A 22,390-nucleotide genomic window follows, 5' to 3' on the forward strand; every position below is an offset into this window, starting at 1 on the left:
CCTCCCTATGCAGGTCGTTGCTGGTCCGTCTGGAGAAAGGCGAGTTTGGGCGTGGCTTTGATGACTTCTGTCCTCATCTGCATTACTATGTCACCTATGTGGACAACATCCAGAACGCCAGCAAGGTCCTCGCGGTAAGACTGAGCGCTAGTTCTTAACCAATCACAGCCCCGGGCACAGACACCCCATGTGTTCCAAGCTAACACATGAATGCAGGTTCTCCATACCAACCATGGATCGAAATCCTCAGGGGCATTTGCTATTTCCAGGACCCAGATTGGTCTGATTGGGCCCGGATTTGGGAGGTCGGGTCCAGGGTTGTTAAAGCTCTCTAGAACCAATCTAATGCTGCCCAAATCATACAGTCACTCAGATACCGGAGGTCCTTATGGTCAGAATTTGTGCTCTATAAAGGAAACCGAGACATTTGGTACCGAACGCCGTTTAGGGCTGTAGAAGCCAGGAAGCTAACTAAGCGAGACCACGGGCCGTCAGACTCACCTTTAGAAGTGTTCACAAAATGGCGTCCCCTGCTTGATTGGGGGGGGGGACACACCCTCCTTTACTCAAACCAAAGCCCGGTGGTCCTATTAGGAAAAAGGAGAACTTCTCTCCCTCTCATTAGGGCTGATTTAAGTGGTTCAGGCTCTCTTTCCTTCCATCGTTTGACCTGAAAGAGGTGCAAGTGGGATTCACTTGGCTAATTAGTCCTATAGCTCATAAAGCTGAGCGCTAGGACCAGATGCCTGCTGGGTTCCCCAGTACCAATGATACAGAACCAGATGCCTGCTGGGTTCCCCAGTACCAATGATACAGAACCAGATGCCTGCTTGGTTCCCCAGTACCAATGATACAGTACCAGATGCCTGCTGGGTTCCCCATTACAAATGATACAGAACCAGATGCCTGCTAGGTTCCCCAGGACCAGTGATACAGAACCAGATGCTTGCTGGTTTCCCCAGTACCAATGGTACAGAACCACATGCCTGCTGGGTTCCCCAGTACCAATGATACAGAACCAGATGCCTGCTTGGTTCCCCAGTACCAATGATACAGAACCCAGATGCCTGCTGGGTTCCCCAGTACAAATGATACAGAACCACATGACTGCTAGGTTCCCCAGGACCAGTGATACAGAACCAGATGCTTGCTGGTTTCCCCAGTACCAATGATACAGAACCACATGCCTGCTGGGTTCCCCAGTACCAATGATACAGAACCACATGCCTGCTGGGTTCCCCAGTAACAATGATACAGAACCACATGCCTGCTGGGTTCCCCAGTACCAATGTTACAGTGTAATTAAATGCCTTGGCATATATGGGTCTTAGAACAACCCCCACATTGACTCCCTGTCCAGTGACCTGGGTCTCAGATTTCATCTGTGGTTAATGGCAGTGGTGACCAGGTCACATTGCCTTTTATTAGTTTGTTCCAGACCAAAGGTAGTACACTCTATTTTGGGGGAGGATGCATGGTACTGTGACACAGTTTATCTAGAGGGAAAAGTAGTAGTGACATGCCTCTAACGGGATAATGTCACGCCTCTAACGGGATAATGTCACGCCTCTAACGGGATAATGTCACGCCTCTAACGGGGTAGTGTCACGCCTCTAACGGGGTAGTGTCACGCCTCTAACGGGGTAGTGTCACGCCTCTAACGGGGTAGTGTCACGCCTCTAACGGGGTAGTGTCACGCCTCTAACGGGGTAGTGTCACGCCTCTAACGGGGTAATGACACGCCTCTAACGGGGTAATGACACGCCATTAGCGGGGTAATAGCACAAAGCTACCTGTTCTAACAATTACAGACTTTAGCCTTGTAGACCCGGAGGAATCGATGCTAACTCCCCTGCTCTGTCCCAAATCAATGAGAACACTCATTGTTCTCTCTGCAAGCAGGCACACCCTTCCTCTCAATGAAGACCGTCATACCATGGTTCACTCCCACTCCGAGCTCTAGCCTACCCGGAGATAACTAGCTAACCTCATCTTCTCGCTAACTACGTTATTGGAGTTGGTATGGTATGGGGTTTTGGGCAGAGTAGTCTTTGTAGAAGTGTTCTTTGGAAAAAAAATAGGTTCTTTAGTACAGTTTTAAATTGCAGCCCTGATGTTGGGTTTCCTAATTCCACTGTAAGGTTATTATTAGACCATCAAAGAAAGGCTGGGTGATGGGTTATGTCTTGGGTGATGGGTTATGTCTTGGGTAAAGGGTTATGTCCTGTCATCGGTAATGAAATTGTAAAGGGTGATATGGCAGTGGGAATCATTCAGGTTCTATAACCATATCTATTTAAGAACCCTAAATAGAGGCTTCTAGAAAGATAGGTTCCACCTATTACCAGAAGTGTTAACCTACACTCTTAGAAAAACCCAAATAATTATTTTGATATCCATGTCAGATAACTTTTTTTTCCCCCTGGTCGAATGTTTAATTTTCACACGTGTTCAGGCTAGTTTGTTTCCTCTGACACCCCCTACATAGCACACCTCCCCGCTCACAACTGGTTGTTACATCGTAGCCATGTTTGTTTTGATGGCTGACATAGATAACAAGACTCTTTCCTCTGTAATAATGTTGACACGTCCTCCTGCTGACTTGATTTACCCGTGTATATTTAATGAGTGCAAACGTGTCCCCCTCCAGCCAACTGCCAACATGGATAATGAGTGACATAAAGGTGATTGGTGTGTCTGAAGTGTCGAGGGTGAGGACACACAGTGACACACACACACACACATACACACCCAGTGACACATACACACATATATACACACACACACACACACACACACACACATACACACCCAGTGACACGTACACACATATATACACACACACACATACACACATACACACCCAGTGACACACACACATACACACCCAGTGACACGTACACACATATATACACACACACACACACACACACACACACCCAGTGACATGTACACACATATATTCACACAAACACACACAGTGACATGTACACACACACACACCCAGTGACATGTACACACACACATACACCCAGTGACATGTACACACACACACATACACCCAGTGACATGTACACACATATATACACACAAACACACCCAGTGACATGTACACCCACACCCACACACACATACACCCAGTGACATGTACACACACACACACATACACCCAGTGACATGTACACACAAATATACATACAAACACACACACAATGACACATGCACACCCAGGAAGTAATATGAGGTTTTGGGGTGTATCATTAAGAGACTGGAAGTGGGAGTCTTTCTGCTAGAGGGAAATTTCCAATAAATACACATCAGGATCCTACCTTTGACCATATATCCTTCTGTATCATTTTCACAATATCAACTAAGAGTTTTTTTTCTTAAACTTTTCCTCCACCCAGTTTTTAAATAATGCACCAGTGTGTTTTGAGATCATGTTTACCCAGGGCTCTCTGGTCCCTCTGCAGGAGACATGGTGGTCAATGAAGTCTCCGTAACGTTTCACAATGCTTACAGAAAAAACAAATATCGTCTTCAGCTGGGAGTTAGTAAATTGCAGAATGTTGCGTTCCGGGAAAATCAAAGTGTGTTTTGATTTTCACAACAGCACGTCCCAGCTGGAGGAGTTACTATAGCGCGATTCATTCAGTTCTGAGTAAAACCTGTCTGAGGGGTCTCCTGTTGACGCTACGCTAATTGCCTTCTCCGCAGCTGGTTCGAGGTCTCACGTCGAAGCCTTGTTAAATGCCTTCTCTCTCTCCACAGCTGCAGGTGAAGAAGAACAAGGCGTTCAGAAGGTTCAAGAAGCTCCAGGAGTCCAGACCTGAGTTTCACTGCTGCAAGCTGGAAGACCTGTTACTCCTGCCCCTACAGCGAATCCAACAGTATGTCGTTTCAGCATCACACGTCTTATGGCGACATGTCCCCTCTCCGACGGTCGCGCCGCACTTTTATGAACTTCCAGCAAGTTTTATTCACACTCGACTTGACGCTAGTTAGTCTCGGGTTTGTTCTCCGACGATGCCTCCTCGACTCTGACTGGTTCGTCAAACTCTTTGATTGGCTGTTGTGTCACGCATCCGCACGCTTCTCTGCTCTGGCCCGTTTCCCGCTGTTCCTTTCCGTGGAACGCGGGCCGTTGTGGAACAGTCGTAGAACCGTAACCGGGTCTCTGTTCATGCTTCAGAACCCCTTTCCTTTTCACTGTTTTGTTGTTGTTCGCTAGTCACCCACCACAACGCAAAATGACTTGACGAGGAGTCGCCATGACAGGTGTAATTATTGTTTGATGCGTCACCCTTCAAAAGCTCTCAGACACACATGGGTGCGCACACATGCGTGCACAAGCATGCACACGCAGAGGCAAGATTGCCCCAGACCTGTCACAATCTCCTGTGTTAAGGTGCTCTTAGTGTTGGCTTTCATTTCATGCGGCCCTGATCTCAGTTGTTAATTAGTGAGAAATGGGCCAAAATAACATGCTTAGCTACAAGGAGCATTGACAGTGGTTTATCAAGCTCATTTTGCTGGATCTTAATTAGATGTTTTTGTCTCTCTCGTCTCTTGAAGTTAGCTCCTAATGCGGTATGTCAATCTGTCACGCACAGAGAATGTCTGGTCCTGCATTTACACCTGGAACAGCTGCAGTCCTCTACAGCCTAACTTCTGTCTCACTTCACAGACTACTTCAGAGTTTGAATGAGGAAGAGAGACAAATACTGTCTTATTTCAAGCTGAAAATCTGCAACAGCAGTTACCTTCCCACAGACTTCCCCTGGTTTTATTTTTGTTAACATTTAATTAACCATGAAATCGGACCGTTGACATTATTTTCCAAAGGCAGACCTCGCCAACAAGCAGAAATAAACAAAACGCCACGCAACTGACATGCCCTACTGGAAACATGGACCGTTCTGCACGGTCTCTCCCATCGTCCCGGTCGCTAGTCATATCTCCCGGACGAACCTACGGCCGCTCCAGGGACTCCACTAATAGTATGATGATGTTAACCGGCTCTTAGACACACTGCTCCCTGGGTCTGTTGCCTGGGAATAGCAGGCAAGGGCTGTCACTTATGGCTGCTCAACGATGATGGATGATGACCGCGGCGCGGCTGGAGTGCTGGATACTTAAGGAGCTCCGGTAAGGAAGGGAAATAAAATCATTGCCTTTATTAAGTGGCATTAGTGTCTAGAGCTGGCCTGGCTCCTAAATGGTTCCCTGTTCCCATTGGGCTCTGGTTAAAAGTAGTGCACTTTGAGCAGAGTAGGGTGTCATTTGGGACTCTGGCCAGGTGACGAGCTGGTAGAAAAAGCTCTCTCCTTCCTCTCCCCGGAGTGGTGCAATGATGACTGATGAGTTCTGGAGTATTTCATTATTCTGTCAGGTGAGTCGATCTGAGATCAGTGACCGGGAGAAGGCGCTGGAGAAGAGGTGTGTTTTGCTGGGAAGAAGGAACCAGTATTTAAATCGTTACACTCTGTGGTCTCAGGACATCCACGTCTTAAAACCAGACACATTTTATTTGGGCCCGAATCCCTCCCCACCCAGAGAGGTAGATGATACAATTTTCACAATAATTTCTTTTGGTACATTTTAATTGCAGAAAGTTTTGAAGAGCCAATTATCCCACTGCGATGTGATGTTGGTTAATTTCCCTGTTCTTTTCTGGTCTTTTGAAGCTATTAAAGGGGTAGTGTGTAATTATTACACCTCTCTCTGTGGTGCGTTCCATCCTGACAGGGCCGGCTGTCTCTTAATTACAAATATGAATACTTAATGTAACGTATTTAAAAAGATTTTTAGACTGACTCTTTCTCTTTCTTTTACCTTTCTCTCTCCTTTCTACCAAGTGGAAGCTTCCTTGGTTGATCCTGGATGTTGGTCAGGATCAGAATAAAACCGTACATCATCTGCATATGAATGTTAGCGGCGTAGCCGCAGATGCCGCGTCGTCGCTAACTAGGCCAGCGCAGAGAACCAGCCACGCGCTCGCTTTCTAATGCCAACACGCTTCTCCTCGTTATGAGACCATGTGAACAGTTCTAAATCAGGTTCAGATTAGGGTTACTGGTTTCTCCTCGTTATCTTGTCTTTGCTCAGCTTCTAATGAGTAGGACAGGGGGGCTAAACGGACGCGTTCCATTTACATTATTTGGGAAAGCTGGGTAATATTGCTCATTAGAGCAGAGCACTCCTCTTTCTTTTTGTAGAGCCGTCTCTTCAATTACAGCCTTGCATTCCTCCCTCCTTCCCTCCCTCCTTGCTCATTCCCCCCCCCCCCCCCCCCGCTGATAAAGCCTGTAATGTATGTGTTTCTACAAGATGAGACAAGAAGGAAGATGGGGAAAAAAAAGAGTGGAATTATTGTTTCTCATTTTAAGTGTCTATTAATTGAAGGAGAGCTTAATTGGTTCGGTTTGCCTTTCATTTTCCTAATGAGTTGAACAATGCTTCTCTTTCTATCCCCCGCCAATAGCATTCAAAAAGCTTTCTGCTGGAATGGTAACTTCTAAGCCTATGTAGTTAGTTTGTCTCCGTTTGTCTGCTCTCTGGTAGATATAATTATGCAATTATACTTGGGTTTGTAATGGATTTTCTGTCTTTTGTCTGTATTTTTGTTAATCCAGTAATTACAGTTGTATTTCAAACCCACAACAAGCCATCCTTGTAACCTTTGAATTCATGATTTGCATCGAGCAAAAGACCAACAACCATTCCTTTTTTTTGAGAGTGAGGTATCTCTTCTTTCACCTGCAATTTGCAGGATCATTTCCCATCCACTCTTTGCTCATCTGAGTTTGGCCCCCCCTTCGTGATTCTTACACATGTCTCTGATCCGTCCGTTAATTTCTCTCTGCATAGTTCTGAAGATGGGCGTTTTAACAGCCAAAATAGAAACCTTCCGGGACAAAACTTTCCAGAAATAAACAGATTATTTGACTTGGCGGAGACATTTTTCCTCATTGTGTTATTTGTCTGTTTTGTATGCAGTGTTTTCTCTGTACAGGGTTATTTTAACTTTATTCAGGTTGATTCTGAGGTCATGGGTCACTGGTCATGTATATTAAGTTTGGAGAGGTCAGAGAAACGATGAGGTTTAAACAATAAATGAAAATGATAATGCGTAACTTATTTCAATTACACAATTCAAAGACATAAAAACTATTTTCACATGTTTTTATTATTAATCAGTTTAGATTCTAAAGTGAAGTTTACTCTGACAGTTTGGCGGTATGCCCTGACTACATCACATGGGCCTTCTAAGGGACGACTTACCAACAATCAATTCATTTTACCCAGCTTTGGTAAAACCACTTAAAGCAGGAACATACACATAATAAACAAAACAAAATAGTTTTGATTAGTCTACGTTTTAAGGGCTGGTTTTAAGTATTGCTGTTATTTTTGTTCCTGCAGTAGCAAGCAACACGCCTAGCAAATGATCTCCATTTGGCTTATAGATTAATTGCTTACAGTTTTTGGACCAGTGACTGTTTAATTTCAAACCGTGAGCTGAAATGGTAAAGAAACATATGTAGTTGTGCATCTTAGCAAGGTTCTTAGTCCTAATTGGTTCTGTGAGTTGCTGTGGGTTTGACCGTCTGCTCTGACACAGGGAGAGCAGGCCAATGAGACGTCGTTTTGAAACAGTAGGCCTGGCATTGGTGTCATCTGCCTCGCTGCTGTGATCCACGATCATTCAGTATTGGAGAGAAGGGAGGGATGTAAAACTACGTGAGAGCCTTTCTGTGGGTTTTTGGTGCTCTGGACCCCTTCCAGCTTCTCCATTAGAGAGAGGAGAGGGAGGTTAAACAACGTTAGGGGATGTCTGTGTGTTTTTGGTGCTCTGGTCTCCTTCCACCACCTCCATTAGAGAGGAGAGGGAAGTTTAACAACATTAGGGTCTGTGTGTTTTTGGTGCTCTGGGCCTCTTCCAGCGTCTCCATTGTGGTCCTTTTGGGTTAATGGTCTGACATGCGGTCGGTGTTGAACATGCTGTGGTATTAGGGAACCGTCTGTTTGGCACGTTGCCCAGCGGGTCGCCTGTGTGTTGCCAGACTCTGTCCAGGCCGCTCACGTTCAGCTATCATAAAACATAGTTAGTCTCATCAGCAAAGCCCGGCTACCGTGGTTTATGGATGATGGTGTCGCGACATCGACCGGCACCACTGCATGGGGTTTAAACACAGTGGATACCCCACACACCTTCAGAACCCACGGCACGCACCAACACAACCCGCGGCATGCACCAACGCAACCCACGCCACGCACCAACACAACCCACGCCACGCATCAACTGAACACAGGAGGTTGTGGGGCAGCATACAGTCAGGAATGGTCAGTGCTCTGTTAGTGGTCTACAGTCAGTCCTCTGTTGGTGGTCTACAGTCAGTCCTCTGTTGGTGGTCTACAGTCAGTCCTCTGTTGGTGGTCTACAGTCGGTCCTCTGTTGGTGGTCTACAGTCGGTCCTCTGGTGGTGGTCTACAGTCGGTCCTCTGGTGGTGGTCTACAGTCGGTCCTCTGGTGGCGGTCTACAGTCGGTCCTCTGGTGGCGGTCTACAGTCGGTCCTCTGGTGGCGGTCTACAGTCGGTCCTCTGGTGGCGGTCTACAGTCGGTCCTCTGGTGGCGGTCTACAGTCGGTCCTCTGGTGGCGGTCTACAGTCGGTCCTCTGGTGGCGGTCTACAGTCGGTCCTCTGGTGGCGGTCTACAGTCGGTCCTCTGTTGGCGGTCTACAGTCGATCCTCTGTTGGCGGTCTACAGTCGGTCCTCTGTTGGCGGTCTACAGTCGGTCCTCTGTTGGCGGTCTACAGTCGGTCCTCTGTTGGCGGTCTACAGTCGGTCCTCTGTTGGCGGTCTACAGTCGGTCCTCTGTTGGCGGTCTACAGTCGGTCCTCTGTTGGCGGTCTACAGTCGGTCCTCTGGCGGTCTACAGTCGGTCCTCTGTTGGCGGTCTACAGTCAGGAGTAGGATGTTAGGTTTGGTCAGTCTGCTGGTGCTAGCATCACTAATCTATGGATAATGGCCTCAGTGGCACCGGTGTGTCTCTACATCAGGCCTGATGACACAGAGAGAGGCACTCTGGGAGACGCAGGGGCGTGGGACAGGATGAGGCAGACACCATGGAAATCAATGTCAATTGTCAATGCAATTCCAAGGTCACTGCTGTCCCCCAACTAACGACAGGGTAAAGATTTCTGAGGGCGCTGCCGCTCAGTCTCCACGACCAGTACTTTCAGATGGAGATTGAGTGGAGGGAGGGATCTGTTACTAATGTGCCATACATTGATCATGCTGTCGTCTGCCTTTAAACGGGTGTCGGATTTCTGAGAACACACCACCAGGGCCTTTTCTGAAAAACCGAAAAGGAACTCTTCTAGTCAGAGTAAAACATCGGTTGTGGACTTGTCAGGAGGAACTTTTTAAAGTCGGCAGTGTTGCTGGGATTATTGCTTCAACAGACGTGATGCTTTGAGCGACCAGTACCTGTATTTACCAGCCCTTTTGTAACCCACTATTTTGTTTGTTTGTTTGTTAGTTTATCTCTGTCTGGAACAGATGTGTTGTGCTCAGGTGGAACAAAGACTCAGTGCTTCTCAATTCCATATAATGAACCAGTACCATTCCACAGCAACTCCCTGTCTTAAGATCTTAATGTGAAAGGCTTTGGCTGATCCCACGTTCACCGCCCTGAATAAAGTCAGAGACACCCCTCCTTTCTTTTCCAGGAACAACAGAACGTATTTTCTTTTTTACATGACAGCGTGAAGAGGTGGAGGAAGATGGGGAATAAAGGGGGAAGGAGACAGGGCTAGAGAGTGAAGGAGAGGGTTCAAAGGTCATCACTGATCCCTGCCATCCTCTGCGTTCCTGCCGGCAGGGGTCAGAAAAGTCAACGCAGGTCAGTCATGGCCCAAACATCCTGCCACCTGAACACTTTCTTTCCCCCTGCGGTGGCCCAGGGTTACTGACTATCTGTCTCGAACAGAGACTTTGATTAACTGTCAGCTCAAGTAGTATTGACACTCTTCATGAAATGGAGCAGAAGTCAATGGAAAAAATAAACCACACAAACTATTATTAATATGTTGGCCTCAATCATATGGGGGATGCCGTGTAGTTACATTTCGAAACAATCGTTTCTGAAACACAAAACATTTTAATGAGTAGTATAATATTTTTGTGAAAAACCGGTCTTAAAATTATTGGCACTACAATCATTAGTTTTCTGATACCTCCCATGGAGTTGATAAAATCTATGACCCACTTCCTGACTGACATTGCTTTTGGGGGGGTCTTGGACCCCTCCTCCATGCAGCACATTTCAACATCCTTGGTTTGCACTTTTAAGTGTCTTTAATTCATGACACATAATTACAATTGGATTTAAGTCCGGAGACAGAGGTGGCCACTGTAAAAGCACTTTGTGACAACTACTGTTGTAAAAAAGGCTTTATAAATAAATTTGATTGATAGATTGATTGTAAAACATCCATCCACGGCCAAGTTTCAATCTCTTGGCAGAAGTAACCTGATTTTAGGCTAAAACATCCTGGTACTACATGTAGCAAAACCGCCCCAAAGCAGCAAGGATCTACCACTATATTTTACTGTTGGTATCTGGTTCTTCCTCTATATGCAGTTCCTTTTTGTCACCAAACATGCCAGTGGTGTGCATGGCTTTCATCTGACCACAACAGACATTTTCAATTGGAGTTTCAGTAACAGTTGGCAAAATTGAGGTGCTGCAATTTGTTGGTTTGGCTCCGTAAGGGCATCTTTCATGTAACCCTTCCAAAGAGCTTGTTAGCACGGAGGTGGTGTCTCAGTGGATTTTGAGACTTGATGATCCCAAGATTCCACTAGATTGTATTTCTGAAACTTTTTTGCCTCCCAAACCATCTTCCTCAACACGTGTCTGGAGACTATATGCACATTACACCCTCTTGGCAAACTTGCAACTGTTTTAGACTTCAGAAACATTTTGATTATTGCCCTGATTGTGCTTAGTGATATTTTTTTAACTGTTTATGTATTTATTTATATTGTTTCCCTGATTTGTGAATGTCAACAATCATCTGTCTCCTTTCAGCTGAAAGCTCTTTGAGTTGACCTAAGGTGAATGGATTTTACATACCTGCAACCTCATTAATACCCCCAGATAAACAGGAACAAGTGAAATGTGTCGGTATAATTCCTGGAGACTGATCCTCAGTTTCAGCCCAACTACCTGGAAAGAAAAACTTAATTAATGGCCGTTAGGGAGTTAAGAGGTGTGATATGAAAAGGCTTCAGGTGACCCCCCATGAGACCTACAGAACTGTAGGAGCTGCACTCACCTGCAGTCTTTGTTCTGTGTTTTTTTCTGAGAAGTGCAGTGTAGTCCAGTCAGAGGCCCCGGGCAGAACCGTCAGCCCGTTTGGGAGGTCGAGGAGGTGCCAGCAGACACGGGTCAGTGGATCCGCTCCTGCAATAGATTGCTGCGCCTATAAATATATTATGTAAATGTACATCTGCTGTGTCGTGTTTAACGCGTCTGACCTATAAGGTGTGTCTTCTCTTCCGGGCGTGTCTGTTGCTTTCCGTGCCTGTTCATCATTCACAGTGATATGATGGGCCTTATTTTAAAGCCATTTGATGAAGTCAAGGAGTGTGTTGATGAGAAACTAAACATCTACTCTGAACACGCGCGCACACAGTTAGTGTGTAATGTTAATCCTACAGACAAGACCCTGTCCCGTCTACTTTCGCTAACATGCTGTTTTCTCTCGCTCTCTCTCTCTCTCTCGCTCTCTCTTTCTCTGTGTATATATTTAGAGGTGTGTATGAGTAATATTGACCTTGTTTGTCTGCGTTTCCTTTTCTTCTCTGAGGTACAAGCATTTCCTGAGGGACCTGACAGAGAACACGGGTCCACACAGCCCAGACTTCCAACAGCTTTCAAGTGAGTGTCTTGTTTCTGCTGCGGCATCGCTCAGCCTGTGCAGTAATCACTGTCCGCGTCCCCAACTGCACCCTAATCCCTTTTTGGCGCACTCCTTCCCGCAAGCACCCTTTAAAGTCCACGTGTGCTGACTAGGGTCTAGGCTGGCGATTGGGACGGAGGCTCTGTTATGTTTCAATGAACGTATCGATGGATTAACCTGGTGTAGCGCCGTTTCCAGAACCTTCCATTGTCAAGACATCTGTCTCTGACAGCAGGCTCCCGAACGGGGCCCTTGTTCCCTACTTTGCGCACTTCTTTTGACCCGGGCCCACGGGCCCTTGAGTGGCGCACTCCGCCGGCGGAGGGAGGCGTTTGGGCCGGCCTGGCGTGCCGTGCGAGGAGGCGGAGGTTGATGTGGCTGTCACTGGGGGTTTGATGTGCTCCTCTCTTCACATTGTTAGTTTGTCAGGATGGTTTCCCAGTTTGTCAGTCCTGTAATACCTAACAACAAGTGATGTGTCTGTGTTGTCACAAAGGCTTTGGGCCTGCGCTCATTGTGTGCGTGCGTGCGTGTGTGTGTGTGTGTGTGCGGGCACGGGCGCAGGAGCACGCGCGCTGGGTGGCAACCAGACTTCCGTGAAACGGAGAGGACAGGGAGTGATAAAGACCTCTTTCTTTCGAGACGAGGGTGGATCCCTTTCCAGAACGGCCCTGCTACTCAAATAAGCCGAACGTCATGTGCTTTGAAAATGTCCCTTCAGGGCACCGTTCCGAAGCACCTCACCGCTGTAGTCTGGGGAAACGGTGCCGTTTCAGGCGCCGCCGTGGAAAACCGGTGATCAGGAACATGGTGCTCATCTGCTGTCTGCGCTTACTACTGTCGACAGAACACAACTCTCTCTCCTTCTCCTTCTCTCTCTTTGTCTTTGTCTGTTGTTCTCTCGCTTTCCTCTGTCTCTGGTCTCTCTGTCTCTCTCTCTCTCCCTCCATGTCTTTCTCATTACTAGTTGTTGTCACAGCAGAACAGGAACTGCATCAGTGGGCTTGAAGCGGGCTGAGCTCAGTATAGATGGGATGAAAGAACTGTGGCAAATCTCGATGTGATTCTAATGCTGCGTCCTAAATGGGCAGCCTGTTCCCCATACGGATCCAGTCCAAATAGGGTAGTATGTAGAGAATAGGGAGCATTTGTTACCTATCCCAACGTGAGCACATTTTCGATGTGGATTTTGACATAATTAGTTGGGACCAGATCTGAGGATATTAAGCAGAGAGATATATTAATAAATAAAATGTAATCTCCAACATCAACAGAAAGCACACACCCCGATAATGACTAATTCCAATCGTCAAATAAACAGCGAATCCGACTTAAGCGCAGATGTACACAAGGAATTATTTATGGGTATCAATTAAAATCTTCATTGGCTGCGTGCTGCTTTTGCTTACAAATTAAACCCAGCCTCCGACTGCAAAGATGAAGGAACCGATCTCTCTTTTCTCTCCTCCTCCCGTCCTCTCTCCTCCTTCCCATCTACCTCCCCTCTCCTCCCCTCCCCTCTTCCTCCCCTCTTCCTCTCCTCTTCCTCTCCTCTCATTAGCGCTGCTTTTTTAAAACTCTGCAGCTTTTTATTAGAAAATTGAAAGTTAGTGCGTGTGGTGGTATTGTAAAGGGAATTATTTAGACAGCGCCCTGGATGGATCACATTGTATCTGATTAACCAAACTGGCTTTGTTGTTGTTTTTCCGTCGACTCTTGTTTATTCCGTTTCAGTTTTGTTTTTCTTTCTCCCTGTGATTCATGTGGAACAAACAACGGTTGTTTTAATTGTTGTAATTGTGGTACTTCTGGAGTTTTAATCAGCCGTCCGTGCACGCGCGCTCTCTGCTTGCCTGCGCATTTGTGTGTGTTAATGGGACCTTACTCCACTCCTCCGCTCTCTTGGATCCACTCCACGCAGCTAACCACCTAAAAACACTCCCAACCCTGTCAAAAGATTAATTAGGAAAAGTTATGATGAAGCCCCCTTTAGCTGAGTGCTGTTTAAACATACTTGATGGATGAAATAAGGACTTGTCAAAAATGCCCTGGAAGAAGTGTCCTCAGTGGGAATAATGGCTTCAGTTGTGTTGTTACTGGGAAATTGTACGCATGGGGTTTTGGTTAAAGTTGTGAACTACAGAGGGAATAGCATCACATCTCTCCATAGGGCCCTGGTCTAAAGTAGTGTACTACATAGGGAATAGGGTGTCATCTCTCCATAGGGCCCTGGTCTAAAGTAGTGTACTACATAGGGAATAGGGTGTCATCTCTCCATAGGGTCTAAAGTAGTGTACTACAGAGGGAATAGGGTGTCATCTCTCCATAGGGCCCTGGTCTAAAGTAGTGTACTACATAGGGAATAGGGTGTCATCTCTCCATAGGGCCCTGGTCTAAAGTAGTGTACTACATAGGGAAAAGGGTGTCATCTCTCCATAGGGCCCTGGTCATAAGTAGTGTACTACATAGGGAAAAGGGTGTCATCTCTCCATAGGGCCCTGGTCATAAGTAGTGTACTACATAGGGAATAGGGTGTCATCTCTCCATAGGGTCTAAAGTAGTGTACTACATAGGGAAAAGGGTGTCATCTCTCCATAGGGCCCTGGTCTAAAGTAGTGTACTACAGAGGGAATAGGGTGTCGTCTCTATAGAGGCCTGGTTAAAGTTGGGGACCACATAAGAAATAAGGTTGTCGTTTGGGAGGCGGAGCCACAGCTGCACGTATTTTGAGCAACAACACTAATTACCAAGCAGTTGTTTTGACTTAAAGAGGGAATAATAAAACAATACGAAGAGTGTTCAGTAACCGCGGTAACAAGCGGCCATCTCCGACACACTGCTCTGTTTGGTTTGTTACATTGTAATTGTTGTGAAGATAAATGGCCAATTAGGAAGTGGTTATTGTATCTATCATAGGAGGAATGCTAGAATCATTTTCGCACAATAAGGCTGCATCCCAAACCGCTCCGTATTCCCTCTGTAGTGCCCTTGTCTGGTCAAAAATACTGCTTCATGTAGGGAATAGGTTGCCATTTTGAAGACCTCCTGACTGTTTCTGCAGCAGCGCTGTGTTATAAGAGGCAGCGAGCTGGATTTGAAATGAGAATGTGAGTGTTGGTTTGTTGGAGGTTATTTTGGCAGTGTTAATGATGTAGATGTCTACTGCAGTTCATTTTAACTGGCTGGGTCAGTCCAGCAGACAGCAGTTCTTTCTAAACCAGATTTTAGCTATTCTGAGGCACGCAGCTCAATTCAGATGGGTTTTTCTCCTTCATTAATTGGTATTTGAGCAATCCGGTTAGATCTTTTCACATCAATTTTATGTCGTAGCTAATGTGATTCGTCAAATGACCAATTAGTGGGAGGAAATATAAAATGTTTTTGAAGGAAGTGGTGACCTTTTTGTAAATAAGGGGAGTATTTTGTTTGACCAAATGAGTGCCTCTCATTGTAGAAGTGTTCAGTGTGTTTGAACAAAATTTAGACTGTGTGCTAAAGGTCCGACATGCCTGTGTTTGTATATGCAACCTTAATTATGTAACTGTCTACAAGGCCTCACACACACGCCCATCCAAACCAATCAGAAGTGTTTTGATGTTTTAATTTACACCCTGTCAGCTGTCAACACGGGTGATGTAATCTAACAGAACTGTGTGTGTGTTTGTGTTTCATGGCTTCTGGAGAAGGGCTTAATTATGAAGAGAAGATGTAAAGCAAGCAATGCAGATTGAAGTGTGTTGAGATGTATTTGTGTGTTATATAACATGGGGGGCCTTGATCGAGGACTGTAGACAGTTGGGATTCTATCTAACAACCAGTCAGACTGTAACCACAGGATACCCTGCCACCTACTATCCTGTGACCTCAGGACAGCCAACTTTACAGAGAAGGGCACGTTGGGGTACGTAGCTACATAGGGGGCCGTTCAAGGGTCTACATAGCTAGGCAGGGAGGAGTAAGTAGCTACATAAGCGGAGGTTCGCTGTGTGTGTAACTTCATGGGGGAGGTTCGAGGTCTTAGCTGACTATGTAGGGGGGAGGGTTAGGATGTATGTAGCTTCATAGGGGGATGATTCAGGGTATATGTTCATTCATAGGGGGTCTATGTAGTTCAGGGTCTATGTAGCTTCATAGGAGGGTGGTTCAGGGTGTATGTCGCTACATGGGGGTGGTTCAGGGTGCTAACCCTAACATACACCTGTCAACCCATGATCCTTTAGGATCAGTGGAGGCAGTATCCGAGGTGGCCCAACGTATTCAGGACAACGCTCGCAGCCATGACAACCAACTCCAGCTACGACGGGTGCAGAAACTGCTGAAGGGGACGAAGGCCAAGGTCATAGTTCCAGGTTGGTTCCCCCTCCTGAATTCCATCACTTTCCTTCTTTCTGTCTCTCGCTTTTGCTTAAAGGGCTTTGTTGGCATGGGAAACATTTGTGTACATTGCCAAAGCAAGTGGAAAATAAGAAAGATAAAGACTAGTGATGCACCGATGAAACAGTTGTTGGCCATCACCAATAGTCAACATTTGTTTACCACTATCGGCCGATGCCAATGTTTTGTCATTTCTCACCCGTGCACCTTGGCACAAAATAAATAAAAATGTGTTGCTGGTGATGATGCTTCGTATTTTAACAAATTTAAATTCAACATACAAAAGTTATCCTTCTATATATTTTAATCACAAAAGACTCACAAAATAAGTCTGATAATGAATGGAAAATGTATAAATTATATCATGAATACACATTCTGTAATTGTACGTTATACAGTGATTGGATATAAATGTAGTTAATAAGATCGGTAAGGTATTTAACTCTCAAAGCTGCATTAACAAATGCCATTGTTGGTCTTTGGATAGGGAGTACTTTGCTAAGGAGTAATTTGTTTAAATTAGCTGGGGTTTTTTTTAGATCTAAGTGCTCTGACATCTCATCTCACCTGAGTGTACTCAAAAATATCCCAGATCTGAAATCATAGATTACAGTCTGAAATGTTCTGATTGGTCTGAAAGGAGGTTACCGTGGAGACGGAGACAATAGCGCGCGCGTCTATCTACCGCCACCCGCCAGCTTACCCGCCGTCGTTGCTAGCTGTTGCAGTTTTAACTCACACTAACTTTAAAAAAACGCCACAAATGTGAACAAAGACATAAAAAAAAGAAAAAAAACTGAAACACTGGCTTCAGGAGATTTTCAGGTGAAAATGAAAATGATCTTGCGCTGTTTGTTAATATTTAAATTGTCCATTCCAGTAACCACGGTACCGCACACGTGGTTGCTGCGCGCACTCTTCATCATGCCAAACCGCCACAGTAAAATGAACTCTGCGGAAACTACGAAAGCACAATCGGTAAGAAAGAGCAGGCAAATTAAAAGCTGTCGGCTGATATCGGTTATTACATTTTTGCTTATAGTCATCAGATACGATTGCTGCCTGATGTATCGGGGCTCCCCTAATAAGGACAATATAAGTATATAAAAAAACATGGCATGCAAGCGTTTAGAAATGTTTTGGACATTGATATAAATGTAAAATGATTAGCTATGTACTGACTGAAATATAGAAATAATGAATCTCAAAGGAAAATAAGTATTAGTTATGTTTACAGTGTTTGTGCTTCACTGGCTGCTGGTCTTTCTGTGGCAACGGCCTCAAATTCCCCCTGTTGGAATTGACTTCAAGGCATTTCTCTTAACAGATACAGGAGCTTATCAATGTTTGATTCTTAAAAAAAAAAAAGATACTTGTGGGTGTATGTGACCCTTTTTGGTTCAATCTCTCTCTCCATCTGTCCTTCTCAATCTCACCATCTCACTCTCTCGCCATTTCTCTCCCTCTGTATCTCTCTCTGTCTTCCCCCCAATCTCTCTCTCCATCTCTCATTACATCTCTCTCCATCTTTCCCTCTCAGCAGAGGAAATGTGCTTAATAAGGAGAGCCACCTGTCTGAATCACTTCCATTCGTCTAATGTGGTTTGCATGGAAATCAGATTTAAAACAGTAAATTGGAGCCAATGACCACATCCAGCGTTCATGCTGATTGGTTGGGAGTGAGGGGGCGGCCTCTTTCTCTGGTCTCCTTTTCATCCCTTCTTCAATTCTTTTATTATGCATTTATTTTTCTACTTGTGGAGTGGGGTTTCTCTTCGTCTTTCCTCCCATCTCTCGCTTCTCTTCTCCACGTTTCCTCTCCTCTCGTCTTTACTCCAGTCCTCCTCACATCCCCTGGGGGAGGTGTCTGCGTGTGGATGAAACAACAGAGACCGCCTCCCTGTGCCTTCTCTCACCCTGCCCCTCTCCCCACGGACCAATTAAAGACTCTCGCTCATCTAGTGGGCCGGCACTTGAAAAGGAAGCTGTGTGTGTATGCATGTACACACATACACGCACACACACAGAGACTTGTGTATGTGGGTATACACATTTATGTGTTTGTGTGTGTGTGTGGGGGGGGGGTGGCGGTTGAGAATACCTACTGAGGACTGGGATTATCTCTGGAATGTTTCAAACACCTCTTCTCAGCACTCCCATAGTTCTCAGGCCCTTGCAACTTTCTACTGAGCATTCTTCCTTTCTACCTTCCACAGCTTCTTTTACCCAATAAGGCCTGAATCCCCTGACTGACATCAAGAAAGCCCGTCACAGGCCTCAAAGCCTTTGTTCCTCTTTCCCCAGCACTTCTAATGTTGCTGAAAGAAAGGCCTGGATGTCTTTCTGGGGCCGAGTCCCAAACAGCAACCTAGCGCGTTGCTATTGAACGGAAATCTATCTCTTTCACTCTGTCTTTCTGTTGTGCACTATATAGGGGATAGGAAGTAATTTGGACCACCGGCCGGTAGATGAGAGGTGCTAGGCAGGCGGGGGGGGGGGGGGGGGGGGGGGGGGGGGGGGGGGGGGGGGGGGGGGGGGGGGGGGGGGGGGGGGGGGGGGGGGGGGGGTTGAATAGGTACACAAACAGGTATGTTTGGAATTGGCCAACAAAATCTCTTTCCTTCCTCATGGCTGGGTGGGGCCAGAGATGCAGTTTGAGCCCCACCCTTTTCATCATTTATGTAAATTAATTGGCAAGAGGACTGGAAATGTCCACCCGTCTGACCTCACCTTACTTTATTCAAATCACATGTCTGCTATGTGCAGATGATCTGGTGCTTCTGTCTCCAACTTCCTGGTTGGGCTTCAGCAGCACCAAATATATTCTGCAAACATTCTGTCAGACTTGGGCCTTGACAGTTTATTGCAAACATAAATAATAGGTTTCCAGAAAAGGTCTAGATTCAAGGTCCTTACTTTTATATTGAATACAAATCTAGACATTATAGCACTAAAGCAAACAAATTATTACACCTACATAAACAGAGTCCACAGAGTGACAGAATATCTATATTGTATAAGTGAGCATGGCCTTGGTATCAGGAGAGACCACCATGGACAGAGACCCGGCTCCAAAGAGAAGGCTTATTTCAGGCTCATTTCCACACGGCCCACAAAATTAGGTGGAAATGGAGCTGCACTTCCTAACCTACAGAGAAATGTACAGTGCCATAGAGCCCCTTTTATATGAACTGCTATGGAGAAAAGGAGGCAGAAATGAAAGACAGTAGCTCAGTAGGCTGATTGTAAGATTTAGGAAATGGGAGAGAGGAATCAATGAGACATGAATAATCCTGGACTGTCTGGACGGAGGGAGACAGGAAGAGAGGGGAGACAGGAAGAGAGGGGAGACAGGAAGAGAGGGGAGAGGGACGGGGAGAGGAAAAGAGGATGGAGGGATGAAGGATGGAGGGACAAATTAAGAGAGAGAGGATGGAGGAATGGAAACTAAGAGGGTTTGTTTTGTTTAAAATGATTCAACCAGATAAGTGGACCTGTTCCTTAGGTCTTCTTCCTGACCCAAGAAATAGGACCAGACACCGAACGACACAGCGTGAACCATGTGAATGCAAATAAACCAGATGGGACATCATCAAATTATACAGTGAGACACAAGTACAGACACAATTGATCAGATAGCGGCTGATTGGTTAGTTGTCGAAGGACATGTGTCCAGTTCAAGGGGTCTTTGTGCAAACCCATCCGGTCATTGGCAGCAGAGAATAGACACTGACAATGACCAAAGCGCCTGAGTGGAGAGACACTTGTCTAACAGAGACTTGTAAATAACTTGGTACCAGTGAGTCTGGTGGTGTCTGTTTCCCAACATAAAACCAATGTCACTCATGATTTTGAGTAACAGTGTTCATGATGAAATAACAAAAGGAATGGAATTGTCTTTCTGTGAAATATTGGCATTTTTCCACAGCATGGTACCGGCTCAACTCTCTTTGGGGGCTTTTCCGCTGCATGGTACCAGCTCGACTCGGCTCTACACGCCTCGCCTTTTTTCCTTTTCCACTGGCCAAAAGTTAGGATAGTACCCGGTACCAGATACTTTTTTTAGTACCTGCCCCGTCGAGGTTCCGAGCGAGCTGTGGCGATACCAAAAGGTGACGTGAAGACTTCTGATTGGACAAGAGTGCCTCAAGCTGTTCTGCTGTTAGCCGTCCAGTGTCAGAGAATGGTTTTATGAGACGAGAACGGCATGTCTTTGCGGGTCTGTATAGGTTTGTATAGGCTAACTGGCATACATTGCTCTGGTCAAAGTAGTAACGTCAAGCCAAACTGAAGCAGCCTACCAAGCTTTCTAACCATTTTTGCAGTCTGGCATGTATTAAGACCAATGTTCACGCGTGCTTCCTCACTACTACCAGTATAAACACTGCGCTGTGAACAGTGGGCTATGTCAGTCGGCATGGTATTATAGCCAGCAATTAATAAGGTAATTATTTATACCTTTTAATCGGGATGGGGGGGGTTATGTAGGTTGTTTTAAATGTGTTGGTGTTGAGTTGTTAGGTGTAAACACTTAAATCTAACAGAGCATTGCAGTTACGTCTTCTTTTATACTGCAGGGTGATTATTCTGTTATTATAAATGTTCACAGTTTTTCAAACAGGGCCTGTGACCATGTTATTCAGATTTAGTTTACTTTTGATATGCCACTTTACGTTTAAAGCTTGTCAATATAAAAGGAAATTGATGGAGTTCATTCAGTCGATTTTTCTTTACTACATCATCCATTGTCGTTCCGGTGTTTGTCGCATTGGAGGCGGTTGTCCTGTGATGTCACTATGGGCAGGTACAGGGTACTATCTGCAGCGGAAAACGAACTGAGGCGAGCCGTGTGGCGCTGAGTCCAGCTGGTACTGAGCGGGGGAAAAGCTCCCAAAGCGAGGCGAGTAGAGTTGAGCCGGTACCATGAAGTGGAAAAACGCAGTTTGTGAATCGGTCAGGGGTCTGAATATTTTTGCAAGGCCACATGTATACACACCTACAGTAGGCTTTCAATACCAAACACTCAATTGCAAAATAGACTTATTATTAACACCTGCTTAGGACCGAACCGAAACAGAGGGGTTAGACTTCTGAGGGCAGTCAGTGGAGGTCAAAGGTTGGATTGTTTTTGGGCTGTGGACTTCACGGTCTCAGGACCTCAAATACTGGCCCCCTATAACTCCTAGACAACCCCATCAGAATGCTCTCATTAGCTTCATGGTAGATCTGGTGGATTGAAAACAATTGAGCAACAACAGCCTCGTTTTCTGTCAAATTTAATTGGTATTTTTTACAGGCCTCTTTGTTTGATGAAATGCTGGTCTGGTTATTTGTAATGCTGCCTTGATTCTCATTCCTTTTTCCGGTAATTGGTCTTTTGACTATGAAGATCAGTACCTGTGCCAGTTATTGGTCAAAAGATCAGAATTGTTCTTCTGGTGTAAACAGATTCGCAGTATTTTTAATGTTTGCTCAGACAGGCCAGCAGCTGAGGTTCATACTAGAACTAGATTCTCATTTCCATGAACCTTATTTCTATGACCTGAAACAACTCATGAATGAGCACTTTGGTTGCAGTGATCGTACATGGCAAGAAAGCATTTTGGACAAATTCCACATCAAACAACCTGCTCACTGACATTGTGACCTTTCACCCTGTCTTGACCTTTCAACCTGGGAATCTGGTCCTTTTTAGTTTAACCTTCAACACATGACCTGCTTATGTACACATGTTACGCACACACACTCACATACATATAAACACACACACAGACCAACACAAATACACACACACACACAGTGCTGGTTCTTTGATTATTTGACAGAAGATTGAAAGAGGAGTGCAATAGGTCCTGCTCTTTGAGCTGCTGGCTGGCTGTACTGGGCAGACATGGGTGGGTGGGAAGTTTCATACCTGGCTGTGAGTGTGTGGCATAGCAACTACGGAAGTCAACTGTCACTTCAAGCGCGATTCCTAACCTATGAACGTGAAATGAAATGTATGATCTAAGTTTGCAGGAGGTTCTGTTAGTGTACATGCA

The 22,390-nt window shown here is 45.6% G+C and overlaps 1 protein-coding gene across 1 annotated transcript in view; it reads left to right on the forward strand.

Annotated features, from left to right (window-relative positions):
- arhgef39 (Rho guanine nucleotide exchange factor (GEF) 39) overlaps nucleotides 1-22,390 on the forward strand; it is a 41,364-nt gene that overhangs the window by 8,713 nt on the left and 10,261 nt on the right. The window contains exons 4-7 of the mRNA XM_010898987.4: nucleotides 14-134; nucleotides 3,772-3,890; nucleotides 11,883-11,953; nucleotides 16,196-16,324. Of these exons, the coding sequence (XP_010897289.1) occupies nucleotides 14-134; nucleotides 3,772-3,890; nucleotides 11,883-11,953; nucleotides 16,196-16,324 (440 nt within the window). The remainder of the gene's footprint in view (nucleotides 1-13; nucleotides 135-3,771; nucleotides 3,891-11,882; nucleotides 11,954-16,195; nucleotides 16,325-22,390) is intronic.

Source organism: Esox lucius, chromosome 14, assembly GCF_011004845.1.
Source record: "Esox lucius isolate fEsoLuc1 chromosome 14, fEsoLuc1.pri, whole genome shotgun sequence".
In the NCBI taxonomy this organism is placed as follows: Eukaryota; Metazoa; Chordata; class Actinopteri; order Esociformes; family Esocidae; genus Esox; species Esox lucius.